At 42.3% G+C, this 25,611-nt stretch overlaps 2 protein-coding genes and 1 pseudogene across 13 annotated transcripts in view; 2 read left to right on the plus strand and 1 right to left on the minus strand.

The window, feature by feature from the left end:
- Positions 1-23,775, minus strand: part of TCEANC2 (transcription elongation factor A N-terminal and central domain containing 2) — a 36,009-nt gene extending 12,234 nt beyond the window's left edge. Inside the window, exons 1-3 of one of the 4 annotated variants that reach the window (XM_026007026.2) lie at positions 23,624-23,775; positions 22,807-22,952; positions 11,825-11,966 (exon numbers count right to left, since the gene is read on the minus strand). In XM_026007026.2, coding sequence (XP_025862811.1) covers positions 11,825-11,966; positions 22,807-22,908 — 244 coding nt within the window. In that variant the 5' untranslated portion in view covers positions 22,909-22,952; positions 23,624-23,775. Of the gene's footprint in view, positions 1-11,824; positions 11,967-22,806; positions 22,956-23,578 lie in introns of all 4 variants that reach the window. The other 3 variants (XM_026007027.2, XM_026007029.2, XM_026007028.2) reach the window with 3 other exon arrangements.
- Positions 19,539-19,905, plus strand: LOC112926111 (large ribosomal subunit protein eL33 pseudogene; annotated as a pseudogene).
- Positions 23,776-23,938: 163 nt separating the features above from the next.
- Positions 23,939-25,611, plus strand: part of TMEM59 (transmembrane protein 59) — a 33,148-nt gene continuing 31,475 nt past the window's right edge. For 5 of the 9 annotated variants that reach the window (XM_026007024.2, XM_072730853.1, XM_026007025.2 and 2 more), the window contains exon 1: positions 23,939-24,329. In XM_026007024.2, the coding sequence (XP_025862809.1) occupies positions 24,141-24,329 (189 nt within the window). In that variant the 5' untranslated portion in view covers positions 23,939-24,140. The remainder of the gene's footprint in view (positions 24,330-25,611) is intronic. The other 4 variants (XM_026007021.2, XM_026007022.2, XM_072730849.1 and 1 more) reach the window with 3 other exon arrangements.

Consider the following 25,611-nt stretch of genomic DNA (forward strand, 5'->3'; position numbering starts at 1 on the left):
TTACCCACTTCTGTAGTCCGACTACCATCTGTAGTACCACATATGTAGCTCTAGCCCAAAGGCTCTCACTGAGCACAAGAGCCAAACGTCCAGTTCCCTACCGGACAGCTCAACCTGCTTCTTTTGTAAGTAACTCTAACTCAACACTTTTTTTTTTTTATTCAATTAATTAACATATAGTGGATTATTAGTTTTAGAAGTAGAGTTCAGTGATTCCTCAGTTGTATATAACACACAGTGCTCATTATATCCCACGCCTTCCTTAATGCCCATCACCCAGTGGCTCCATCTCCCACCTGAAGCAACCCTCAGTTTGTTTCCTATGATTAAGGAACTCAACACTTCTAAGATAGAGGAAGGAACTCATTATTACCCTCATCAGTCCCTCCTTCTGTACTTCCTATCACACAATGGCACCACCATTCACTCATCATATCAGGCTCCTTAACATTTTTTCTATCTTTTCCTTCTCACCTCCTCTTCCTCTTCACGGCTACCCTAATTCAGGTTCTTACCATCTCTCTGCAGGTCTACTGCAGAGACATACTAACCAGTCTTTGTCACCAGTATGGCTTTCTCCACCTCATCCTCCTTAAAGAAGTCAAAACAACCTTTTAAAAACACGATCTTGGGGATCCCTGGGTGGCTCAGTGGTTTAGCACCTGTCTTTGGCCCAGAGCGTGATCCTGGAGTCCCGGGATCAAGTCCCACATCAGGCTCCCTGCATGGAGCCTGCTTCTCCCTCTGCCTATGTCTCTGCTTCTCTCTCTCTCTGTATCTCTCATGAATAAATAAATAAAATATTTTAAAAATAAATAAATAAATAAAAATAAAAACACGATCTGAGGGGTGCCTGGGTGGCTTAGTCGGTTAAGCATCTGACTCTTGGTTTGGGCACAGGTGATGATCCCAGCTTCCTGAAATCCAGCTGGCATGAGGCTCCACATTCATCAGGGAGTCTGTCTAAAGATTCTCTCTCTCTCTCTCCCTCTCCCCCATCTCTCTCTCTAATATAAATAAATAAATCTCTAAAAACACAGCTTGATCTCATTACCCCCTTACCAAAAGCCCTTGAATGGCTCTTTCCACCGCCCTCGAATTAATTACTAAGTATCACATTCAAGCTTTCAATGACCTGGAAGCTCTTTGGCCTCATCTCTTACCTTGCCATCCTTTCTCCTCCCTCTGGTCACCCCCAACTCTTCTACCCCTTTGCCTTCAAGTACTAAGTTCTAGTCCTGGAAAGCAACTTGCAGGTCATTGTTTCAAGCCAGGCTGTCTGGCCACCTTACATTTCTGAGCCTTAGCTCACACTGTTCCCTCTGCCTAGAATGTTTAATACTCACCTTCCCTTCTAAACTGTAAACATCTTGAGGGCAGAGCCCCCCATCATACTCCAAGTTATAGTCTCAGCTCCTGGCATAGTGCCTGGCACAGAACAATCAATAAATGTTTGCTGAATGGGATTAAACAGTTAAATAAAAGCCATTTAAACATTTTTTTTTTTTTTTTCCATTTGGTTTTCAAATTGCTTTTGTACTAACATTTAAATATGGATGCAGTTGATTGGGAAAATCACACAACTGCAAACAAAATAATGGAACCATAGTATAAAGAAGTGAATCCAAAAGTGCTGGGGAAATAAAAAGTTTCTAATTCTCTCCCATTATTAAGAATTCTTGCTTTCTACTCCAGATTGTATATGAATTATCCCATTTAATTTTTATAACTAAACAATGAATTAAATACTACTGTTATAAATCCCTTTACAAATGAGAAAATGAAGCTAGGCAAAGTAACCTGTCCAAGGATTCACAGCTACTAAGTGTACAGGCCAGGATCTGAACACATACAGTCTGGCTCCAGAGCCTGCACACTTAACCCCTAATGCCCTGTACCTCTCTGTTATTAGAGACTGGCATGCGGGGCGTGTTCAATAAAGCTCTGTGGGGTAATGCTGTTAAACTTCTTGATATTCCCAAATCAGAAGAGCACAGGTCTTGAGAGGTGGCCAAAGGGCAGAAGGCTTCAACTCTCAGGCCAGGGCAACGGGGTCACTGCTTCTGGCCTATAGGAGGCAGTACACCTCACAGATGCCCCACAGGACCCCTCCCCTACCCAGACTGGTCAGGAGGTGCTGCCAACACCAGCAAATCCCTCCAGAAAGGGCAGTACTGTAACAGAGCCCATGAGGATGCAAGATTTGTCAGCAAGAGGGTGACAGTCTGGAGCAGGAAAAGAGAAAAGGTCTAGGAAATCTTCTTCTAGAGAAAAAAACAAACAAGAAGAAATAATAAATTTGAGATCATAGAGGGAATTTCATGGTAAAATAATGACAGTTAGCTACCATGCTAAAATGCTTTACTTAACTTTAACTTGTTTAAGCCTCAAAACAGGCAGGTGCTGTTATGATTCCCCATTTTATAGGTAAAGAACCCAAGGAATTAGAAATAAAATGACTTGCAGGACACCGCAAGTAAGAAGTAGGACCAGGTTTCAAACATAGGCAGTGTGGCTCCAGAGCTCATGCTTTAACCCTATGCTCATACCTCTGGTTGATCATATGGTCGGTCCTACCTCTTCTTGATTGAGATGAAAAAAATATGAGGCTCTGTGACCCTTCCCCAAGGTCATAAGTTGGTCAGTAGCTACATCAAGGGAGTTAATGATCTGCAAAATCATTATTTGGTCCATGAAGTTTTTATGTTTTAAAGCAAGCAGTGCCACTGGCTGGTCTTATGATCTAAGTCAAGTCCCTTAGGTTTAAGGGTAGGGGGTTTCTGCATCCTGGCACACTGTTAAGACAATTTCCCTGCAGGAAGCAGTCTTTCACTCATTTGACAAACATTATGAAATACAAAGTATGTACCAGGCCTTGTGCTAGACACTGGGATGGAATGTTGAGCAAGATAATCCTGTACTCAGGAGCTCCAATAGGTCTAAGCATAGGAGAAGACACCTAAACAAAACAAAATACACAGAAGTGTTACAGGTAGGTTCAGGATCCTAAGTATTGAAGGGGAACCTCAGGGAGGGTCAAAAGGACAGAGGAGTCAATTCAGCTGGCAAAAGGGCTAGGGAACACCATGAAAAGAGGAAATGCCTGTCCTGAGTCTTGACAACGATCCAAGAAGACAGGACTCACACAAGAAGCACAGTGAAGGAGAAGACAGAACCTGAACTAGCAGGACGTAATTTAAGGGCTATGGTAAGCAAAAACTGATCCCCAGGGATATCCATGTCCCAATCCTCAGAACCTATCAATACGCTACCTTACATGGAAAATGGGACTTGGACAAGATTAAGGTTAAGGACCCTGAGATGGGAAGATTAGCCTGAATTATCTAAGTGGGCCCAATCTAATCACCCAAGTCTTTAAAAGTAGAAGAGACAGAAGGCGTGTGTCGGAGAGATAAGATGTAAGAATTCAACCCACCATTGCCAGCTCTGCAAATGAAGCAAGGGAGCCATAAGCCACAGGATGCAGGTGCTTCTAGAAACTGGAAAAGGCAAGGAAACAGATTCTTCCCTACAGTATCCAGGAAGGGATGCAGCCTTACCAACACCTTGATTTTAGCCCAATGGACCTGTCTTCTGACCTATAAAACTGTAAGATAATAAATTTGTGTTTCAAGGTTTTAAAAACCACTAATTTTGTGGCAATTTGTCAGTACATTATTCAACATAAAATGAACACAGGAATCTAAAAGTAGTTCAAGATTGCTGAAGCAATGACAATGTATGGGACAACTTGAAAAGAAAAGGCCATTTGAAAGGTCCTTGCCACTCACTAACTTTTTCCACAACCTTAAGCAAGTTAAATCACAAACCTATTTCATTCACCCACTCACTAACTCATTTATTCATTCACCAAACATTTTCAGCTTCACATAGAAGACCAGGTTTCATCCAGGTCTTGAAGAGCAAGCAAGAGTTTATCATGGACAAAGGCACTTTAGGTTTCAAGAGGTGACATGACATGGTGCAAGTATATTATAGCTTTTTCACTTACTTGGTTTTCTGACAGACGGCAAATTACTTCAAACTCACTAAGCCTCAGTTTCCCCTTGTAAAATGGAGACAATCATAACTTTTCCCTCACACAACTGTTGTCTAACCAAATGAAATCATAGATGGGAAAGTATTTTGTGAGTACAGGGGTTTTTGCTGTTGTTAACCAACCATAAATGAAACCAAGACATCTCTGAAATCAGATCAACAGGACGAATATAACACTTCCCCCAGAATATTCATATGCACAGCACTGCAAACGGAGAGCATGCTCACCAGGTTAAGAGGGCAAGGCCTGACTCCACTGCCTTACCAGACACTTACCTATACCCCTTGCCCACTTATTTCCTCTATAATAAAGATATCCAGTCACAGAGCCCCTTTATTCAGTACCAGGTCTGAAGGCTTTGGCCTAGCTAGCCCTTGACTTCCCAGACCATGTGAGAACAGTGAGGCCACGCATTTCTCTTGCCTCTTAAAACACTCTTCTCCTGGGCCTGCATGTCTTTGTACGGCCCTGACCCTCTCCCTCTTTAATTACACTTATCTCTTCACCCGGCTCCTCTTCTTCCTCCCACTTCCCCACCACAGACATCCTCTCAGGTTCAATTCTCCAGCCTTTTGTTTTCCTTTTACTCAGAGAATTCATCCACTTAGGTGATTGTAAGCATATGCTTCTGGGCTGATGACTTCCAAATATATAGTGTTAGTCTTAAATCTCTCATCTGCACTTCTGTCCCTCAGCGCCTACTGCCTGCTGGACATTTCTACCTAAAGAGTTTATGTCAGACCAAAATCCTAGGGATATTGACTAAAATGCGAATACCAGGAGAAAACTCCCATCTGGGGTACATAAGAAAAGGCACTAAATTCTGACTTAAAAAGGTGAGTTTGAGCAGATGGCAGAACCCAGAGAAATGCTCTGATAAAATAAAGGGACATATGGCTGGGGTCCAGGGCACAATGGCAGTCTGTCTGCTAACCAGGAAACAGCTCTGTCTCAAGAGACCTGGGCTCTCATTACATTTCTGGTGCTAACCTCACTAAGTGGCCCTAGATAAGTCACTTCATCTCTCTGAACCTGAGTTTCCTTGTTTATAAACTGAAGTAGCTAAACGGATTTAAAAGTGTTATGACACTGACTTTACAGAATTCAGAAAGAGATAACAAAAATGATAAGCTCTCAAGTGTAACTGGACAAATGATACAAACAATTCACACAAAAAAGACAAAGTACCGATAAACACAAAAACCAATTCATTTTATGCAACAAATGAAAACGAGATGCTATTTTTACCTAATAAATTAGTAAGATTTTAGGAAAGTTGCAGGACTACAAATCAGAACATTTCTAAAAGTCTAAGTTCCAAAAATTAATGAGAACAGGAGATGCATATCCAAGAGTCACCTGAATTAAGTCACCTCAGTTAAACTGGACAACTCTCTGGTTAAAAACTCTAAAGCAGCTGATTTATGGAACAGTAGGGGAAGGGGACAAGGATAAAGAAACAGAGAAAGGCAAGAAACAGGATATATAAAACTAGAAAGAACCATGGAGAAAATCTTCTTTGCCCTTGTCATTTTCACTGATTTGAAGAATATATCCTTTTTTAAAAAAAATTTTTTTTTATTTATTCATGAGAGACAGAGAGAGAGAGAGAGAGAGAGAGAAAGAGGCAGAGACACAGGCAGAGGGAAGCAGGCTCCATGCAGGAAGCCCGACATGGGACTCGATCTCAGGTCTCCAGGATCACCCCTGGGCTGAAGGCAGGCGCTAAACTGTTGAGCCACCCAGGGATCCCTAATTTGATGAATATATCCTGAGCGGCTACAAGCCATGCTAATGCCTGAAATGTACTGGTGAATAAAGAGCAATGTCCTGTAGGCATAGAGTTGCTAGTTGGCAAATAAAAAACAAAGAAGTACATGCATAATTACAAACTCAGATAAGGGATATGAAAGAAATAAACATATAAAAAAGAAGTAACATGTAAAAAATAGACACAGAATTGGGAACAAATTCAGTGTCATTTATGTCAACAAAAGTAAGCAATCAATGGTCTCAAGTTCATCGTTCCCGGAAGATGAGAAATGAGATGAAACTATTGGATTTGGATAGAAAGAAATCACTGTGTCCTGTGAGGGAAGACTAGAGGGGTGGGAGAAGCCAGGACAGAAAGGTTTAAAGGAGTGGGAGGGGCAGAAAAGGCGGTTGTATCAATCATTTTTAAAGGAAAGTGGCTAGAAAAGAGAACCAGGTCCCTGGAAGAGGCAACAGACAATTAAAGGGTCTGAAGGCAGACAGAATGAGCCGGAGGAGAGGGCAACACAGCGGAAAGGCACGTTGGCGTCTTCATTCCCTCTCACCTCCACAGTCAGGCTTTGCTGAGGCGGGTCCATTCTCCCAGACAAGGTAACTCTGTGAGCCTGTCACTCAGCAGGTTAGCATCTCTCCTGTTCCAAAACTCAGCACTTTCTTCCATCCCACATTCCCTTTCTGATACTGCTGCCTCTCTTTTCTTTCAACACAAAACTTTTTGAAAGAGCTGTCTACTGTCACAGTGTCATTTCCTTACCTCCTCCTCCCTCTTCAAGCTTCTGCTCCTAACCGTGCTTTTGAAACTGTCCTTACCAAAATCGTTGATGACCTTACTTTGCAAAATCTAACATGCAATCTCCAGATATCACTTATTTGGCCCTTTGACAACAATGGACATACTGACCTCTGCACTATCCCCCTCCCAGTCCCGCCCCCCCAGTACCCTGCTCCTCCCACTGCATGACAGCATTCCCTCCTGTTTCCTTTCTGTTTTTCTGGTCACACCTCAGTTTCCTTCTACAAGTCTCTTAAGTATTGATGTGCTTCAGGACTTTGGGCTTTGCTCTTAGCTATTCTCTCTGTGCAAGCTTACCTATTTCTATTGCCTCAATTTCTAACTATATGCTGATGATGACTCTCAAATATATATATCTAGGGTCTCTCCTTAGCTTCAGCCTTGTACATCCAATGTCTTGGACATTTCCTCTTGGTTGTCCACAGTATGTCAAATACAGTAGGTCTAAAATTGAACTTATTTCCCCCACCTCTATGGTAGTAAGTGGTACTGCCATCCACCAATTTGTCCATATTAGGAATCTGGGCCTCAACCTTCATTTCTTTATCTTCATTCCCAACATCCAATCAATGTCTATGTCCTTTGGATTTTATTTCATTTATATCTCTTGATTCCAAGCACACTGCTCCATCCCTATAATGGCTATCCTATCTAAACCACTCTCATTTCTTACCTTTTTTTTAAACACATACATATATATATTTAAAGATATTATTTATTTACTCATGAGAGACCCACAGAGAGATAGGCAGAGGGAGAAACAGGCTCAATGCAGGGAGCCCGATGCAGGACCCAATCCTGGGACTCCATGATCACGCCCCTGAGCCAAAGGCAGACGCTCAACCAGAGTCACCCAGGCGTCCCTCACCTAGATGTTTTATTTTTTTATTTTTATTTTTATTTTCACCTAGATGTTTTAATTGCTTCTTAACTAGGCTTCCTATCTCTATGTTTGCTTCTCTCCAACACTTTTCCCACATGGTAGACAGATTTTTCTAAAACACAAATCTGAATATGTCACTCCTCCATTCAAAACCCTTCTATAACAACCACTTACTATCCTTAAGCTCTCAGGCTCTCTTGTGGACTAAAGCTAGCCTTGCACCGCAATAAACTAGATTCTGGATAAAAGTCACCTCATTCCCTCCTCCAAAAACATAAGCAGAAGCTAAAGGAGTAGGGTTATCCTGAGGGGTGATGTTAACAGAAATGCTGCTCAAAAACTTAACTTTGAGCCAGTGGTGAACTGGGAGAGCTAATCATGGGACTCTGATACTGAGCTGGGATCCTTGCAATGTATGCTAAAGTACTCAAGGTCAGAAGTGGCCCTTGACTACTAGCAGAAACTAAAAAAAAAAAAAAAAAAAAAAAAAGAAAAATCCCCTCTAGAAGGAAGCTCCAACCCAATACCACGGAATTCCCATGGATTAAAAGAAAAAAAGTGAGCCCCCAATTAAAAGTCAACAAGCACATGGAAAGGCAAGCACTGGGCACCTGGGTGGCTCATTGGTTGCGTGTCTGTCTTTAGCTCAGGTTGCAATCCTGGGGTCCTTGGATCGAGTCCTGCATCGGGCTCCCTGGGGGGAGCCTGCTTCTCCCTCTGCCTCTCTCTGTGCCTCTCATGAATAAATAAATAAAATCTTTAAAAAATGGAAAAGCAAGCACCATGAGAGTCAGAAAACAAAGATTTAAACTCTCGAGGGCCACAAGTACTAGAATAGTTAGATGAAGAATACAGAAGAACCATACATTAATGTCTAAAGAAATAATAGGCAGAGGGGCACCTGGGTGGTTCAATGGGTTAAGTGTCTGACTTCAACCCAGGTCATGACCTCAAGGTCCTGGGATCAAGCCCCCCACTGGGTTCCAAGCTCAGCAGAGAGTCTGCTTGAGGACCCCTTTCTCCCTCTCCCTCTGCGCCCTCCTGCTTGCACATACAGGCTTTCTCTCTCTCTCTCTCTCCCTAGTAAAATAAGTCAATCTTTTAAAAAAATAAAGAAATAAAAGGCATAATGACACAGATGTACAAATAATATTGAAAAGAGACAGATTTGGGGGGAAAATCTTGTAAAAATGTAAAATGGCTTTGAAACAAAGAACTCCATGAATGAGTTAAATAGCAGATTAGAGTAAGCTGAAGAGAGAATTAATGACTTTGAAGACATATATCTGAAGAAATTTCCTGGAATTCTGTGAGATAAGGAAATAGGATGATGACTGACAAGCTAAGCCGTTTGGAAAATAAAAGGTCTAACATACTTCTAACTGTAGAATCCTAAAAGGAAGGAACACCGAGAATGAAAAAGAGGCACTTCTGATGAGATAATGGCTATAAAATTTCTACAAATGATCATAAATCCACGGATCCAAGAAGTAAAATATTTAAGAAATATATGCTGTGGTAGTTGGTCTACTAATAGCCTCCAATGATCCTTACCTCTTGGTATTACCTCTTGTATTCAGTTGGCCCCCAGATTGTACCTGGGTTGGTCCATGTAACCAATAGAATACAACAGATATGTCATTTCTTCTATGAGCATGCCACTTCCAGGATTAGGCTATGAAAGACACTGTGGCATCCATCTTGGCTTTTCTCTCTTGGATCACTTGCCATGTCATGAGCGGCCATAAGGAGAGGCCCAGGTGATGAGGAACTGAGGCCTCCTACCAGTAGTCCTGGGAGTGAGCCATTTTGAGATGCTCAAGCCCTGTTGAAACTTTCAGATGACTGCAGCCCCAACCAACAGCTTGACTGTAACCTCTTAAGAGATCCTGAGCTAGAATCACCCAAATAAGCAGCTTCCAGATTCCTGACCCTCAGAAAAACTATGTGAGATAACAAATACTTAAGCTGCTGAATTTGGGGGTATTTTTTACCCAAAGATAGATAACTAATACACACACTAAGACCAAACAGGCTTACAAAGAGCCTTCTCCATCTGGTCCATCTGGTCCATCTCCCTAGTTTCACTTTTTGCCACACTCTTTCCAACTAACTACATTTCAAACACACCAAACTTCTAGTTTCTGGAATGCATCATGTTCCACCCCCACCTCCAGCACTCTGTACAGCTCACATGATGTTACCCACTGCCTAACATGTTCTTCAACACCTTCTCTACTTCCAACAGGTATGCTCCATTGGCTAGCTTGTACTCATCATCAGCACTCATCACACGATATGATAAAGTCTTGTTAGACTGTCTGTCCTTCCATTAGACTGCAGGATCCAAAAAGGTGGGGCTAATATCTATCTCCTTCATTATCATGCTAACACAGTTCCTAGCACAAAGAAAGTAGTCAGTCAGTATTTGTTCCTTATAACCCACAGGGTAGGGGCAGGCAGAAGGATAAAGGTGGAAGAATGTAAACTTTCTCAGGCAATGATCCAAATGAATCTTCAGCCTAGCAACTAAAGTAACTACAAAGGAACCAAGAAACCCCTATATTCCATACAGTCTCTGGTTTAGGGAAGGCTTGGGGTAGGGTCAGGACTCAAAAGCTGGATGCTTTCCAACTCCTCCTAAGTCAGGCCCCCTTGTTATAGTTTCATTAGGATCCCTGAATTGAAATCCATGAACACTAGACAGACACACCCATTCTTAAAAGCACACTCACAACTGTACTCAAAGGACAAATGGAAATACTTTATTTATTTATTTTTTATTTTTTAATTTTAATTTTTATTTTTTTGGAAATAATTTTTTTTTAAGTAATCTCTATGCCCAACGTGGGGCTTGAACTCAACAACCGTAAGATCAAGAATCGCATGTTCTACTAACTGAGCCAGCCAGGCACCCCACAAGTAGAAATATAGAAATATAGATTTTAAAATGATCATGTGTTCTGTATTTATAGGACAATCCCAGCCTATTCCATTGATATTTAAGATTTGATTAGAAATGGTATTTGTGATGTGTGCCTAAATATGAACATACACATATGTACATATATACATGTCATAAAATATTAATCACTAGTACCCTCTACTGGTGGAGATATCTTATCAGCTCATATGAATGGTATTATTGCCCTCTAGTGACCACAACCTATAAAGAGAAAATCCAGCAGCAGATGGGAAAATCTCCTTGGCTATAATGATAGGGTTTTATGTTCTTTAAGCATCTCATTTTCTCGGATTCTGGTTTATGTTACAGGGGTGCAACTCTCAAGACTCTTGGGGGACCCTCTGGGGGATTTCACATAGCTCTTGCCAGCTGTTAGCGCCAGTCTGAAGCTACTCTCTCTTTTGCTTCTCATGAACAAGAGGTCAGGGGGAGGCAGAGAAGGCAATGGTAGCACTGGCAAGGGCAAGAACAGCAGCTGTGAATGACCACCTTGGACTCCCTAGGGAGTTGGGAGCAGCTTGAGGAACACATGTTGGCCCTCCCTTGCATATTATGCACAGTTGTGTACTGTACTAAAATGGCAATTCAACATAGTCCTTGACTTACCTTTTAAATATCTTGATGTTATAATAAATGATGTAGCGGCAAATGTTGCTCTCATCTTGCTTTCACAAATCACACTCTGCAAGTTATTTCCACTCAGGACAGAAAAGCCACGATTGAACATCAAGATGCAGCTGAAATGCCATTTCTTCTGTGAGGCCTTTTCTGAATTCCCCAGATGTAAGTGACTGCTCTGTCCTTTGCGCCAGCGTGTACTTTGCACAGATCAGAATGATAGCCAGGATGCTATTTATATGTTTTTGTTTATAACCTCCAATATTTCCTGCTCTTGATTGTTCGCCTGCTTGTTTCTCCCACCAAACCCTAAGTTCCTTGCGGTCACGAACCACATGTCACACATTTCTGTACACCCAACATCAAACACTCTCAAAAGGTTAGTTATCCTTAGAGCACTGCTGGTTACCAGTCCATGAGTTAAGTACAGAAACTGAAGTAAACATTTAGAAACTTGAATAGCAATTTGACAGAGCAATTTTCTATCTGTTGAATCTAATAATAAAAAAGGTGGGGCCTGTATTTTGTATGGTTTATTTTTTTGGCAATTTTTATTACATATTTTAAAAGTACTGGTCTGCAACCAACAGATAATTTTTTAAGCAATGGTCCTTCACTACAGTTTGAAAAGCACTGATATGATAAGTAACTTCATATTTGAGGGAAGGAGGAAAGGAAGAAGGGAAGAGACAAAGATATAAGCCTTTTCCATAAAACTCAGAAGGAACATACCTATCCTTGTTGATTTTAACACTTCCCTGGAGGGTATTTTCTTCTTTAATTCTTGTAAAGCTTCAACTAGATTCTGTTTGGTCTGATCAGGAAGCTCCAACATAGTTTTCCATCTTTTTATGTCTTCTATAACCACAACTCTCTGGGAAAAAGAAGTCATTTGGAAAATGGAACATTTTCATTAGAAAAACATCTGCCTTCACCTGAGCTAATGGGGCTCCTACTGACATATGAATTATTGATTATGACCTGAACCAAAGCACAGTGTGTATGATGGCCCCAAATGATGGGTAATTGCTTAAAAGCAGGTCCCGCTTACTGCAAATCAGGAAGAGAGTTACATCTATTAGGAAAAGTGCAAGTTTTAATCTAACCATGTCAGACACTGCTGGGCACTTAGCAGAGAGAGGCAATAAGGATGGGAAGAAAAGAAAAACGATACTAAGGTGAATCAACCCTATAGCTCACTTAAGTGTCTTAATTTAGAGGCAAGGACGGAGAGCAAAGAAGTCGTAAGGCATATTTATTTCAACAATAAAAAGCACACTTCAACAACTCCCCACTTCCTGGATGATAAAAATTCAAACTTTGTTTGAAAAAATTTTAAAAACTTCAAACACATAAAAAGGTACAGAGTAACTGTTTATAATAGGGAAAAAAGTTAACATTTTGCATAATAGAATAACGAAACATTCTAAAGTTTGTCTCCTGGCATCCTTCACTAAACTCATTCCTCTCTTGTATCTAAAATAAATCACCACCTTAAAGTTGATACGCATCTTTGCATTAAGGGTAAAATATAAACAATTAAGGAATCTGGGTGAAGGGGATGGGGAAGTTGTTTGTACTCCTGCAACCATTCTGTAGTTCCGAAATTATTTCGACTAAGAATTTAAGAAAATTAAACTGAAAGACTAAATGACAAAGGTACTTTTATAATTACCTTTATAAATTAATCTATAATTTAAGAAAAATCTTATCTTCCATGGTTACTATCCTAGGGGAGGTCAGCCAGTTAGGGAAAGGAAGAGGGGCAGAGGGCTTCTGGGATTCTGGTAATGTTCTGTTTCTTGAACTGGATAGTGGTGACACAGGTATGCTCGCTTTGTGAAAATCTGTCAAGATGTACACTCATTATTTGTCCAGTTTTCTATATGCAGGTCATAGTTCAATACAAACCAACTAAAAAAAAAAGTCTCAATTCCCTTCCCTGGTAGGAGATGTCGGTGGGAGATCTCTCCCCATCCCTGCTTCCCTTCCTCCCTTGCTTGTTTGATTTGACCTCTGACCCTTCCAAGTTTGAAGCTGGGAAAAGGAGAAGGGACAGGAAAAGCCTTCCCTTCTTTTGTGATACTATACTAATCATACTAATCAGGTTTTTGTGTGCTCTCTAGACTGACAGATATGTAAGGCTGACTCTTTCTCATACGAGAAGGGTCTGTAGTTCCTTGGAGAACTCCCACTGTTGAGACCTCCCTCACCTGCAGTTCTGGTAATGCTGGCAATGCCTCTTCCAGCCAGTCACTTACAAGTCCCCAGTTTTTGGCAAACCACTTTACACAGACTCCCTGTAGGGGTGCCGCTGTCCTTCCAAGGATCCTTGTAAACCTAACTCCTTTAATTCTACTCTAGGCCAGCCAGCATTTTTTTCTGCTGTGTCTACATCTTTGCCCTGAAGAATTCTAAGGGTTAACAGCTTTTCCATGCAGCCACTCTCTCTGTCTTTAGACTTTCCCAGGCACAGGTCTGCTCTCTGTGTTCACCAGCTCCAGGAAAAGAGGTTAAGTTCCCCAAGTGAAAATACCACAAGCCCTTCCACTTTATCCAAAGGAACTCTTTCCCCTCTTCCTTTATTTTTTTCTCTTTTCTTCCTTTAACTTCAACCTTCTTTACAGTCTAGGGAAGGTGATGGGTTCAGGATTCCAAAATTTGTTTTCAGGTACTGCTTTCGCAAGTTCTGCATAGTCTAGAATCTCATTTGGGAACACTCTGCTTTGTTCTCGGCCTTTAGGTGCTTTAGTCAAAAATGAGACAAGTCCTTTGTTATGATCTGCTACAGTATAAAGCAGTATTATTAGTATCAAATAATGCAAAATAAATGAAACCAGGTGAGGGGATATTTTCAACAGGAAGGTGTAAAGTGTAAATATAATATTCTGCAAAAGGCTTTTTTCACTCCTTATATTTTCTTCATTCATTCATACTGATATACATAAATCCAGCTGATCCATTTAATAGTAATGAATAGTATTCCGTTATTTTTATATACAAATGTCTTAGAATCTTAAAATTTATTCCCCTAATGGATATTTAGAGTCCCCCCACCCAATATTTTTTCTATTATAAACACTGCTTGGATGATTTCCTGCCTATGATGTATTCAATATTGTCTTCCATCCCTTGACTTTTAACTTTTCTGGGTCATTATGCTTTAAATAGCCTATGGTGGCTTAATTTTGCCTCCATCCCCATCCAATCTGAGAATCTCTATCTTTTAACAGGCATGGCTAATCCATTTGTAATTTATTATGATTACTGATATAACTGGATACACTTCCTTTTTGCTTTTTTTCTATCTTTGATTTTAACAGTTTAAGTTTTCTTTGATCTAGTTTTTCTTTATGGTTTGGAAATTATACATTCTATTGCTATCATTTTAGTGTTCCCCCTTACAATTGTTAAGATGTATGCTCAGTGAAATCTGTATCAGGATCCTCCTCATAAGCCTCCATTGTAGAACCCTATCAGAAATATAAACGACTTGTCTGTCCTTTGTGTACCTTAACTGTTCTTTCATATTTTTCTCTATTTTCCTGTGATGCATTCTAAGTTATTTCCTCACATCAAGCTTCCAATCCTCCATTTCTCTCTGTAGCTATAGTCTTCTTTTAACCTGTGCAATGTGTTTCTGCATCAACAAATAATTTTTTCATTGAATGACTTAATGTTTTCCTCAAAATCTGCCCATTTTCTTTTCATACTATCCTGTTCTTTCTAATAATTTCTAATTTCTTCTTTATCTCTGTGGAAATTCACAAAAAGATCTCTTTGAGGTTGTACTATTTTCATCATTTCTTGGGGGTAGAAATGCTATTATTTATCTGTTTGTTCATCTCTCTCTAGGAAATTAACTTTCTTGGAGAGTTTGTAATTTTGGCCATAAGTTCATCTTTAATGGAGACTATTTTCTATGGGAGTCTGGTGCCCTAGATTGTGAGATGTTTCAACGGGGTAATTTCACATTTGCCTTGGCCAAAGCCTCTGGATTTCTCTGGTCTATACCAATTTTTATGCTAATATTTTCAGTTTTGCCAAGAGTGTAAATTTAAAACTATGCATAGTAATAAGTGTTGGGTTCTAATTTATTGTAGTCAATTCTTTTTCCATCCAAAACCCCTGAGAAGATCACAGTCTTCATGCTATTTCCTTGGACTAGTGGATGGAATTTTTCTAGTTCATTTTCACAAACATGGTAGACCTGTTTTGGCTTCCAGCTTCATGTGAGAATTATTAGCCCTAGGCCTTATCTGCAGTTCCCATACTGGCCCTAAAGCCTCACACCCCAAGCATTATAGCTGGTTTCATAAAACTGCTTAGCTTCAGCTCCCACTTAAAGCTCAGGGTTTGAATTTCCTCTGTCTTCCTGGCATCTGAGGATTTCTCTTTCTTGCTTTCAAGCTCAGCTCTGTATTAGAGACTTTTTATCCAGCATTTCTACAGGGGTGGAATGAGGTTAGGGATTCCACATCAGACCATTCCAGTGCATGGAACTATAGAAGCCCAAACTCTTTATTTAACCTGGCATAAAAGGCTTTACATGACTTGGCTCCTGACATCTTTTTCAGCCTCATAATTTGCTCCAGGTATGGCAAACTATTTGAAGCTGCCTAAATGAACTGCAGTGTTTCACACCCTCTGCCTGGAATGCTCTTTTTGCCTCAACCATATGATAAACACCTATTTATATTTTAAGACTCTTTTCAAGCATCTCCTCTTCTATGAGGCCTTTCTTAACTCTCTCCTACCAAATCTGATCACACTCCCTTTTGGTCCTTTGTAATATGGACACATTTGTGTGTGTGTGTGTGTGTGGACACATTTTTGTCACAGTATCAGCAATTTATGTATATACTTATTTATAAGGCTGTCTTCCCATCTGTGAGTAATTTGAGGGTTGGAACAATTTATTTGTCTCTCTATCCCCTGTGCACAGTAGGTATAATTGAACAAAGTCATCTCTATTGCAAAGACTAAAGTCCAGTATAGTTTTCAGATATGAAATTTTAGGTCAGAAATACAAAAATCTGCAGTCAATTCCAGAACAGAAGAATTCCATATATACCTAAGAATGTTTCCTTATTTCTGTCCAAATATGGGTCCCAAAACAAGTATTTCTTTTTTTAAGATATTATTTAGGGATCCCTGGGTGGCGCAGCGGTTTGGCGCCTGCCTTTGGCCCAGGGCGCGATCCTGGAGACCCGGGATCGAATCCCACATCGGGCTCCCGGTGCATGGAGCCTGCTTCTCCCTCTGCCTGTGTCTCTGCCTCTCTCTCTCTCTGTATGACTATCATAAATAAATAATAATTAAAAAAAAAAGATTTTATTTATTTATTCATGACAGACAGAGAGAGAGAGAGAGAGAGAGAGGCAGAGACACAGGCAGAGGGAAAAGCAGGCTCCATGCAGGGAGCCTGATGTGGGACTCGATCCTGGGTCTCCAGGGTCATGCCCCAGGCCAAAGACAGGCTCTAAACCGCTGAGCCACCCAGGCATCCCCCAAAACAGGTATTTCAAGTTGTTATCTGATATATTTAGAGGCACAAGGGAAGTGGACACAAGGTATGAAAGGGGAAGCTACATGTTGTGGAAAGGTTATCACTAGAAAGAATATGAGCGGTCTCTTACACCGTCTGTCTTACAGTTGTGGATGGCTGAAACATCAAGTTTGACAAAACCAATTAGGGAAAATGATTCACTCATAAGCGATAAGATGGAAACCATCCCACTAGGCAGGGCAGAGGACAATCTATTGGCTGCTCAATCCTACAAAAGGAGCAAAGGTTTACAGAGCATTCTAAAGTGCTGAACCTAAAAGAATTAGTATATCCTTGAACCTTTTAATAATAATAAAACTCCCTATTGCAACCAATAGAAGAAATCATTTTACTTTAAGGGAGTAAGAAGAAATTAACCAAATTAACCTTTACCATTCAAATGTATACTATTTAATGTGGTAAGACTATGGCAAAATTACTTGTAATACATCAATAACAGAAGTACAATGTTCCTAATGTTCCAAGATTTTTATACCTTCTCTGCTTGACATTCAGAAACCTCCACTTTCTTAGTTCACCCTATAGGGGGCAGACAGTAGAACCAAACTGTCTAGTTCAAATTCCAGCTCTGCCATTTAAGGCTGCTCCAGCTCTGCCATTTAAGGCTGCATGACCGTGGGCAGGCTATTTAATCTCTGTGCCTTAGATTCTTCATCTGTAAAATACAAATGATAAAAGCATCCATTTCACAGAGATGTTACTAGAATTTAAAGAGTTAATATATATAAAGCACTTAGCACAATTCCTGGCCCATAGAAATGGGATCAGTAAACACTGGCAGTAATTATTACTATCGCTCTCATCATCACCAGTCCCGGCTCTAGTTTTACTACACAAGCCTCTCCTTTTCCACACACAAAAAGAAGAAATTATTGATCAGTTTTACTACATGCCAGGCACAATGCTTAGCTCTTTCAATATGCACTTATCTATTTAGCTCTCATAATAACCCTGCACGTTAGATATACTTATTTCTGATGTTACTAAGGAGAAACTGAGGCTTGAACATTCAACAGATTCTTGGTATTTAAATGTGATGCTGGTATGTGGGACTAAGTTACTTGGTAGATCTAACTTTCTAGAGTTCAAATTTAACTCAACTTGTTTTTATCATTGTGTATGGATAAAGTAAGCACATGTGCATGTACAAAAGAAAGAGAACAGCAAGCACCACTTATTGAGTGGTTATAGGTCACTACTCCCCTCTACCTAGGCAAATCTTTTCAACCCTTAAAGGTGCTCTGAGCACTAAAAACAACACTGAGCTTTTCCTTTGAACTCTTAACCCTTACCAACTAAACAACAATTCTGTAATGGACCACATATGATTTTTTATCATTACTTCTTAATTTTTTATAATATTATCCCCTAATACGAAGTCCCATGAGGACTCATACTTTCATCTTAAATTTCTTTTATGTTCCCCGGAGTATCTAGCATAGTGCTGGGCATAAAGTTGTTTTGCAATAATATTTGTTAAATAGTTTACTATCCAGACCCTGAAAGGACATCCCCAAATAAGAATGATTATTGTTTATTCAATAAATTTTTACCTACAATGTAGCAGGCACTGCCTTAGGTCTTGGAGCAGAATCAGAACCTAAGATACTGTGGTCCCAGTCCTCAGGAGTTTATGGTAGACTGGGGCAAAGTACAGGTAATCTAATAATTATAACACAGTAAGGCAAGTGCTATGAGAGATATTTGAACCAAGTACTCAGACAGTATTGAAGAGGGAAGGATTAATTCCCCCCAAAGGACCTAGAAAGCACTTCAACATTCATTTATTTAACAAATATGTATTGACCACTTAATATGTGCCAAGCACTGATAGGTCCAAGGATACAGAAGTAAATAAAATTCCCAAGGTCCCTGCACTCATGAAATTTATAATCTAGGATTCACAGGGAAAGTCACACTTGAGTGGGTTCACAAATGAGTAGTCTCTGTAAAAAGAAAAAGGTTTTCCAGGAAAAGGGACCAGCATCAAGTCAAATCCCTGGAGACTTAATGCATTCCTAGAAAAGGGAACAATAAGGGATGAGGTTTACAGGGGCAGAACAGGAAGGGTCTCCTATGCCATGCCAATGCTTTCAGAGTTTTAGTTCATTTGGTCATTCAGAAAAATGCACTGTGATCCTCTATGTACCAAACCCTGTGCCAAGTACTAGGGACACAAGAATCAGTAAGACACAAGTCTTTCAAGAATCTCAGAGTGTAGTAGGGTACAGCATTTAAAAAAAACACAATATAGCACAAATAAGGGCAATGACAGGGGCATGTTTAAGATACAGGGATGGCTAAGAGAAGGGAGTGATTGGATTGACTTTCTGTCTGGGGGACAGAAGGGTGATCAGGAAAGGCCTCACAGTAGAGAAGACTCTCTAACTAGGTCATGGGGGACAAATAGTAAGTCATGAATTTATGATAACAGCAAACACTTGCACATTACTTAGTATGTGCCAGGTTCTGTCCCAAGCACTTTACATATATTAACTCACTCAAACTTCATAACTAAGTTATAAAATAGATATTATCATTAATTCCATTTTATAGATAAAGAAAGACACAGAGAGGTTAAATAACTTACCCAAGGTCACACAAATAATAAGTGGCATGGCTGGATTTAAACATAGGCAGTTTGGCTCCAGAGTCTATGTTTTAATCACCACACTATATTGCCTCCAAGACAAGAAAGAATAAGGTCATTCCAGGCGAAGAGAACAGCATATGCAAAGGCACAGAGGCATGAAACAGCACACCATCTCTGGGAAATTGTGAGTGGGACAGAATGTAAACAAGAAGAGTGGCCATCTTGGAGCTTGTGGAGGTGAGAAGTGCTCCTGTTCCTGAACTTTGGGTGCCAACTGAGTTGCGGCCTGCTGGGAACAGGACTCCTAAAGCAACGACTATGTCTGGAAGGCTTTGGTCCAAGGCCATTTTTGCCGGCTATAAACAGGGTCTCCGGAACCAGAGGGAGCACACAGCTCTACTTAAGATCGAAGGTGTTTATGCTCAAGATGAAACAGAATTCTATCTTGGCAAGCGTTGTGCTTATGTGTACAAAGCAAAGAACAACACAGTAACTCCTGGTGGCAAACTAAACAAAACCAGAGTAATCTGGGGAAAAGTAACTCGTGCTCATGGAAACAGCGGCATGGTTTGTGCCAAATTCCGAAGCAACCTTCCTGCGAAAGCCACTGGCCACAAAATCCGTGTGATGCTGTACCCCTCAAGCATTTAAACTTACTGAAAACTAAATAAATAAAGGTGTAGATTTGTTCTCTTGTTAAAAAAAAAAAAAAAAAAAAGAAGAAGAGCAGCAGGGGATGAGGCAAGCCGATACCAAGTCCCAGAGGTCCTTGGGTGTCATGTAAAGAAGTGTCTTCAATTGATAGGTAATGAGAAACCACTGAAGGATTAGGCAGGGAAGTGACCTGAGGAGATTTTCTTTTTTATTTCTCTGGGTTAAGTGTGGAAGGGAGAATGAGAGAGGATGTCAAAGGCAGGAAGACATGTTAACAGACTGTGGCACTGCTCTAGATGAGAGATTTTTTTTTTTAAAGATCTATTTATTCATGAGAGACACAGAGAAGGCAGAGACATAGGCAGAGGAACAAGCAGGCTCCTCACAGGGAGCCCGATGTGGGATGCGATCCCGGAAGTCTGGGATCACGCCCTGAGCCAAAGGCAGACAGACGCTCAACCAGTGAGCCACCCAGGGATCCCTAGATGAGAGATTTTAAAATTTAAAGTGGGAGATGTAAGGACAAGGAGGATATTTAGGAGGCAAAATTGAAAATTGGATGTAAGAGATAAAACAGTTAAGAATGGTTTGTTTCTAGTCCCAGTTACTTGGTATATAGATTTAAAAGTAATTACAGGAGGGAACATGTAGGTGGCTCAGTCGGTTAAGTGTCCGACTCTTGATTTCAGGTATGATCTCTGTACTGCGCATGGAGCCTACTTAAGATTCCCTCTCTTCTTCCTCTCCCTCTGCCCCTCCCTGCATGCACGCATGTGTTCTCTTTTTAAAAAATTATATTAATAAGTAAATAAATAAAAATAAATACAGAAGAATAAAGAACAGGTTTGGGAGAAAAATCTACTGTATTTAAGGAGAATGTTATTCTCCCTATGCCTATTGCTAATTCTGATTCCATAATCTTCACATAAAATATTCTCATCTTTATGCGGGGACTCTCAACTGGGTATAAGCGGGGACTCTCAACTGGGTATAAGCAGGGACTCAGAGGAGAGAAGTGGCAGGTGGAGGTATATTAGAATCTGGGTGTTTGTTTTTGAGTGTATGAGTAATTCAATTACTACCCTCCTCTTTTTCTTCCAGTTTGATATCACAATCCTGCCCACCACCATCTGTCATTGCAAGTCACTGTTCTATATAGCTCCATAATACTCTGACAAAACTGAAACAGTTGAAAATTTTGCTTATGCACAAAATGCTAAGACCAGGAGAAATTTTTAAGAACCATCTAGAACTCAATAGATCTCAACCAAGGGCTGCCTGGAAATACGTGAAGGCATTTTTGTTTATCACAATGTGATGTACATTGGCATTTAGTGTCTGAAGGCCTGGGATGGTAAACGTTCTGTAACTCAGAGAACAGTTCCAAATAACAAAGAATTACCTTGCCCCAAATGATAACAATGTTTCTCTGAAGAAATACTAATAGGGGTACCTGGGTGGCTCAGTTGGTTAAGCATCTGCCTTTAACTCAGATCAGGATCCCAGGGTCCAGGGCAAGGTGGGCTCCCTGCTCAGCAAGGGAGTCTGCCTTCCCTCTCCCTCTGCCCATCCACCCCCATTCGTGCTCTTTCCCTTTCTCTCTCTCAAATAAATAAATACAATCTTTTAAAAAAGGGACGCCTGGAAGGCAGTTGAGGCTGCCTTCAGCTCAGGTCATGATCCTGGGGTCCTGGGATCTAGCCTCTTGTCAGCTCCCTGCTCAACAGGGAATCTGCTTTTCCCTCTTCCTCTGCCCCTAGCCCTCTATTCATCCTCTGTCTCTCACCTTCTCTTTCAAATAAATAAATCTTTTTTAAAAATAAATAAGATCTTTAAAAAAAAGAAAAAGAAAGAATATTGATAAAGTTCAACCCCCATATTTTACAGCTGAGGACAAAGTGAGATCCCAGGTAAGAAAATGACTTGCTAAAGATCACCCAGTTGCACAGGAGGATCCTAGAACTCAGGGCTTCTGTTTATACACTCCTGTACTGCTTTCTCATCTGGGCCCGGTAAGCCTGTGGCACATCTAGAAGAGCAGTCCAACTGAATATGTAAGTCAAATACTCAGAATGCCACCTTGCTATCATGGCCCTGTGTAAATCTTCTCTAGCCCCAAATCCCACTCTCACTGCCAGAGATCTAGGCTGGAAGTACAAGTTTGGCTGTCATCAACATGGGAAGCCTTAAGATAGATAAGGCTACCCTGGCCAAAAGCATAAAATGTGACAAAGCTCTGGGGAACACAAATATTAGGGATCTAATGGAGGAGGAGCCCATAAAGGAAACTGAAAAGTCCAGAAATGTAAAAGGTTAAGAAGGCAAAGGGAACTAATTAGAAGTGTTTGCTTTAGCGAAATAATTCTTAGTTTATCATTAATTGGGTACCCATGTCCATTGATTCGTTGTCATCTGCCCTGTATCCTTGCCTCTTCTTTGCTAACAGAAATCAAACATGCAGAGGTTGCAAAGAGTCTATGAAAACAGTCTATTTCCCAGTCTTAGCTTATAGCTGTGAAGGCCATGAGAGTAGATTATCATTACCCAGCTTTTTACTGAGTTTGTACAGAGTACACAGAATCATACTTGGTACTTTAACATACCTAATAGACAAAAAAAAAATCTTGCAAAACAATTTAATAATTTTAGGGGGTTTGTCCTCTCCGCCAGCATACAGCCAAAATAATCATTAAGAGTAACAGAGATGCGTGTGGGGATTGATAAATAAAAGTCTGTATACAGTAAGGGAGGAACTGAATCAGGGATATGGTCAGGAACACTTTGGGAAGAAAGCACAGAGCAGAAAGAATGTATAGGTCTTCCCTAGCAGAACTCCTCTGCACTGCCTTGCTACCACAGTCCTTTCCACATTTTCTCTAGTCCCAGATCCCCTCTCACCTTCAGAGATTCAATAGTGGCCTGCTTGTAAATCTTTCCAGCAGGATCCTTCTTCTGAGGACTACTCTGGATTCTAGGCGTGCGGACGACGAATTTATCCATTGCTAGCGGACTCACCAACTACCTTCACGGGCTCGCAGCGCGTTCTGCTGGAGAAAGAGGGAAGATTCTAAAGCGTCATCCAAACAAACCACTGTGATGTGTGCGCCCCGAAGTGACACGATGGGCTTCTACCGTACTCTGGAAGCATTCCCGAATCACGAGGACTGCTGAGTGGAGTTTTGACAGGAAAGAGCATTTTGGTCCCGGGAAAGAATTATCCTCCTAACAACTGAAACTGTCCACAATGATTGGTCTAACCGCTCAAGGGAGGAGGTGCTCAGCTTCCAGAAGTGCACGTAGTGCAGGGGATTCCAATATTGGGCCAGGCCGTTCAGCCCGTGGCTTCTCAAGCCTCTTCCAACTTCGGTGAGCCTGAGGCAGGGTTAAGAGTTTCACTGGGTCCCCTGGAGCTCAATATTAACAACTACCCCACCATCATCACAAGCCCAAAGGTTCCCCTAGCAACCAGCAAACAACCACCACCTCCAGATCTCAGCAGGGTCCTCACAACAAGCACCCATCTCCAGAAACTGTTCGGTGACCAGAGGACCCTACCCACGACTGCCGTGCTCTGGATCCCGGGGCAAAGGGAAACACCATCTTCCTCGACCCTCAGCACTCAGAGGAGCCCAGGAAGGGGAACCTAACAGCGGTCTGACATGAGACCCACCGGGACAAGCAGCCCTGCCAGCAGCTGGCCCCTTCCAGAGCTCACCGTCCGAGGCCCCAAGCCTGCACCGCGGAAGTCACAATTAAACCAAACGCTTCCTCGCCGGACTGGGGGTTTCTCCCAACTGGCTCCGCCACCCCTCAGGGCACCCGAGAGCCTCAGCGAACCACATTCCCCAGAATGCACTGCAAAGGAGTGGGTCAGGCGCCCCCGGGGCGACTGTAGTTCTCCGAGACCAACTTTCTCGCCTCCACCGTGTGAGGTCCGTCGGCGCAGAACTACACGCCCCAGGATGCCCCGCGAGGGGAAGGCATCAGAGGAGGACGGGTCGCTCTAACACTCGCGATGACTGGATCTAGTTCTTCTTGCTCCCCTGGAGGTTCGCAGACCCGGAGGAGGGGCGGGAAGGCGGCAGTTTCGGGCGGGTCGGGGCGGAGCTGAGGAGTCGGCGGAGGCGGAAGCGACGGCCCGAGGGGCGGGGAAGGGGCTGGCCCCGGAAGGCGGAGGAAACCCTGAAAAGAAAACAGCAACAAGCCGAGCTGCTGTGACAGAGGGAAACAAAATGGCGGCGCCGAAGGGGAGCCTGTGGGTCAGGGCCCAACGGGGACTCCCGCCGCTGCTGCTGTTGACGATGGCCCTGGCTGGAGGCTCGGGGACCGCTTCGGCTGAAGCATTTGACTCGATCTTGGGTGATACGGCGTCTTGTCACCGGGCCTGTCAGTTGACCTTCCCCTTGCATACCTACCCCAAGGTAGGGCCCGTCCGGACCGGGCTGCACCCTCCCCTGGCCGCCCATCTCTCCCTCCTCCCCGACCGGTGTCAGCCCTGGGAGCCTGGGTGTCGAACGCACACCCTCCAGCCGCTGTCTCCCACCTGTGTGGCTCCTGTTGTCTTCCCTAGTTCTCCCCGCACCCCTTTCCTGCTGTAATTACCGGAAGTTTGTGCTGCATCTACCGCGGAATAGGCTGGGGGACGCAGAGATGAACGAGACCGGACCCCTGGCCGCTGGCAGCTGGCTGGGCGGCCGGAGAGACGAGCACTCTCGGGGGCAGGAGGAGGAGGATATGGATGATGGATGCAGGGTCTTCACCTTCACGGAGCGTTAAGGGATGGCGAGGGGGGAGGGGGCGGGGTGCAGGAGCAGACATGCAAGCCCACAGTAGGTTAGTTCGTAACGCATGTAGACTGAGCGCCGCTCCGGGCCGGGAGCTCCTAGCCTGTCCTGGGGGTCCGGCAAGCAAGACCATTCCACCGTGATAGAAATGTATTCCATCAGCCCTGGGAGTTGTGAGACGCTCGGGAAGGGCTTTCCGCCTGGGTTGAGTCACTGTGTGCAGGACGCTGCCTTAGGGCTTGGGGTGGCTTAGAGAAGCAGCAGTTAGGTTTCTGCAAAGAACTTGACCCTTCAGTGCAGAGCGGGTATAAAAATGAGACTGCCCGATGGGGGGGGGGGGGGGGCGGGGGGGCGTCAGGGTCCCAGCTTCCCGAGGGGAGTGACCCTGCTTTCTTGAAACTCCTTGTCCGCCCCCGCCCCGTGATGCCGTCCTTTCATCCCATTCCACTTCTCAGGTCTTTTTTTTTTTCCCCCAATCTTAGGAACTCTGTTTACTCAACATTCTAAATTGTGTGGTGACTCCCCACCCTTTCCCATATATAATTTGGATTTGTGCTCCCTTCCCCCTACTGCTTTTCTTTCTTTCTTTTCTTTTTTTTTTTTTTTTTTAAGAGCTTTGCTGTTGTTACTGGTCTTTTTCTCCTTGTTTTCCCTTCATCTCCTCGGTGCTGTTGGCTTAAGCATGTGGCTAGCCCTCTTTGCTCTCTCAGACTACAAAGGAAAGGGCCAGTGAACTTTATGGGATGTTCCTTTTGGACAAGTCCTTTGAGGTCTTTGAAATGAAAATCTCTGAATTCTTTCACTTCCCATGTATCTGTGTACGGCAGCATTTTACCTTGCATGAGGTTTATCATCTTTCTGAGTTTTTAAAAAGATTTTATTTATTTGACAGCACAAGCAGCAGGGACAGGGAGAAGCA

Source organism: Vulpes vulpes, chromosome 12 (assembly GCF_048418805.1).
Source record: "Vulpes vulpes isolate BD-2025 chromosome 12, VulVul3, whole genome shotgun sequence".
NCBI classification, from domain to species: Eukaryota; Metazoa; Chordata; class Mammalia; order Carnivora; family Canidae; genus Vulpes; species Vulpes vulpes.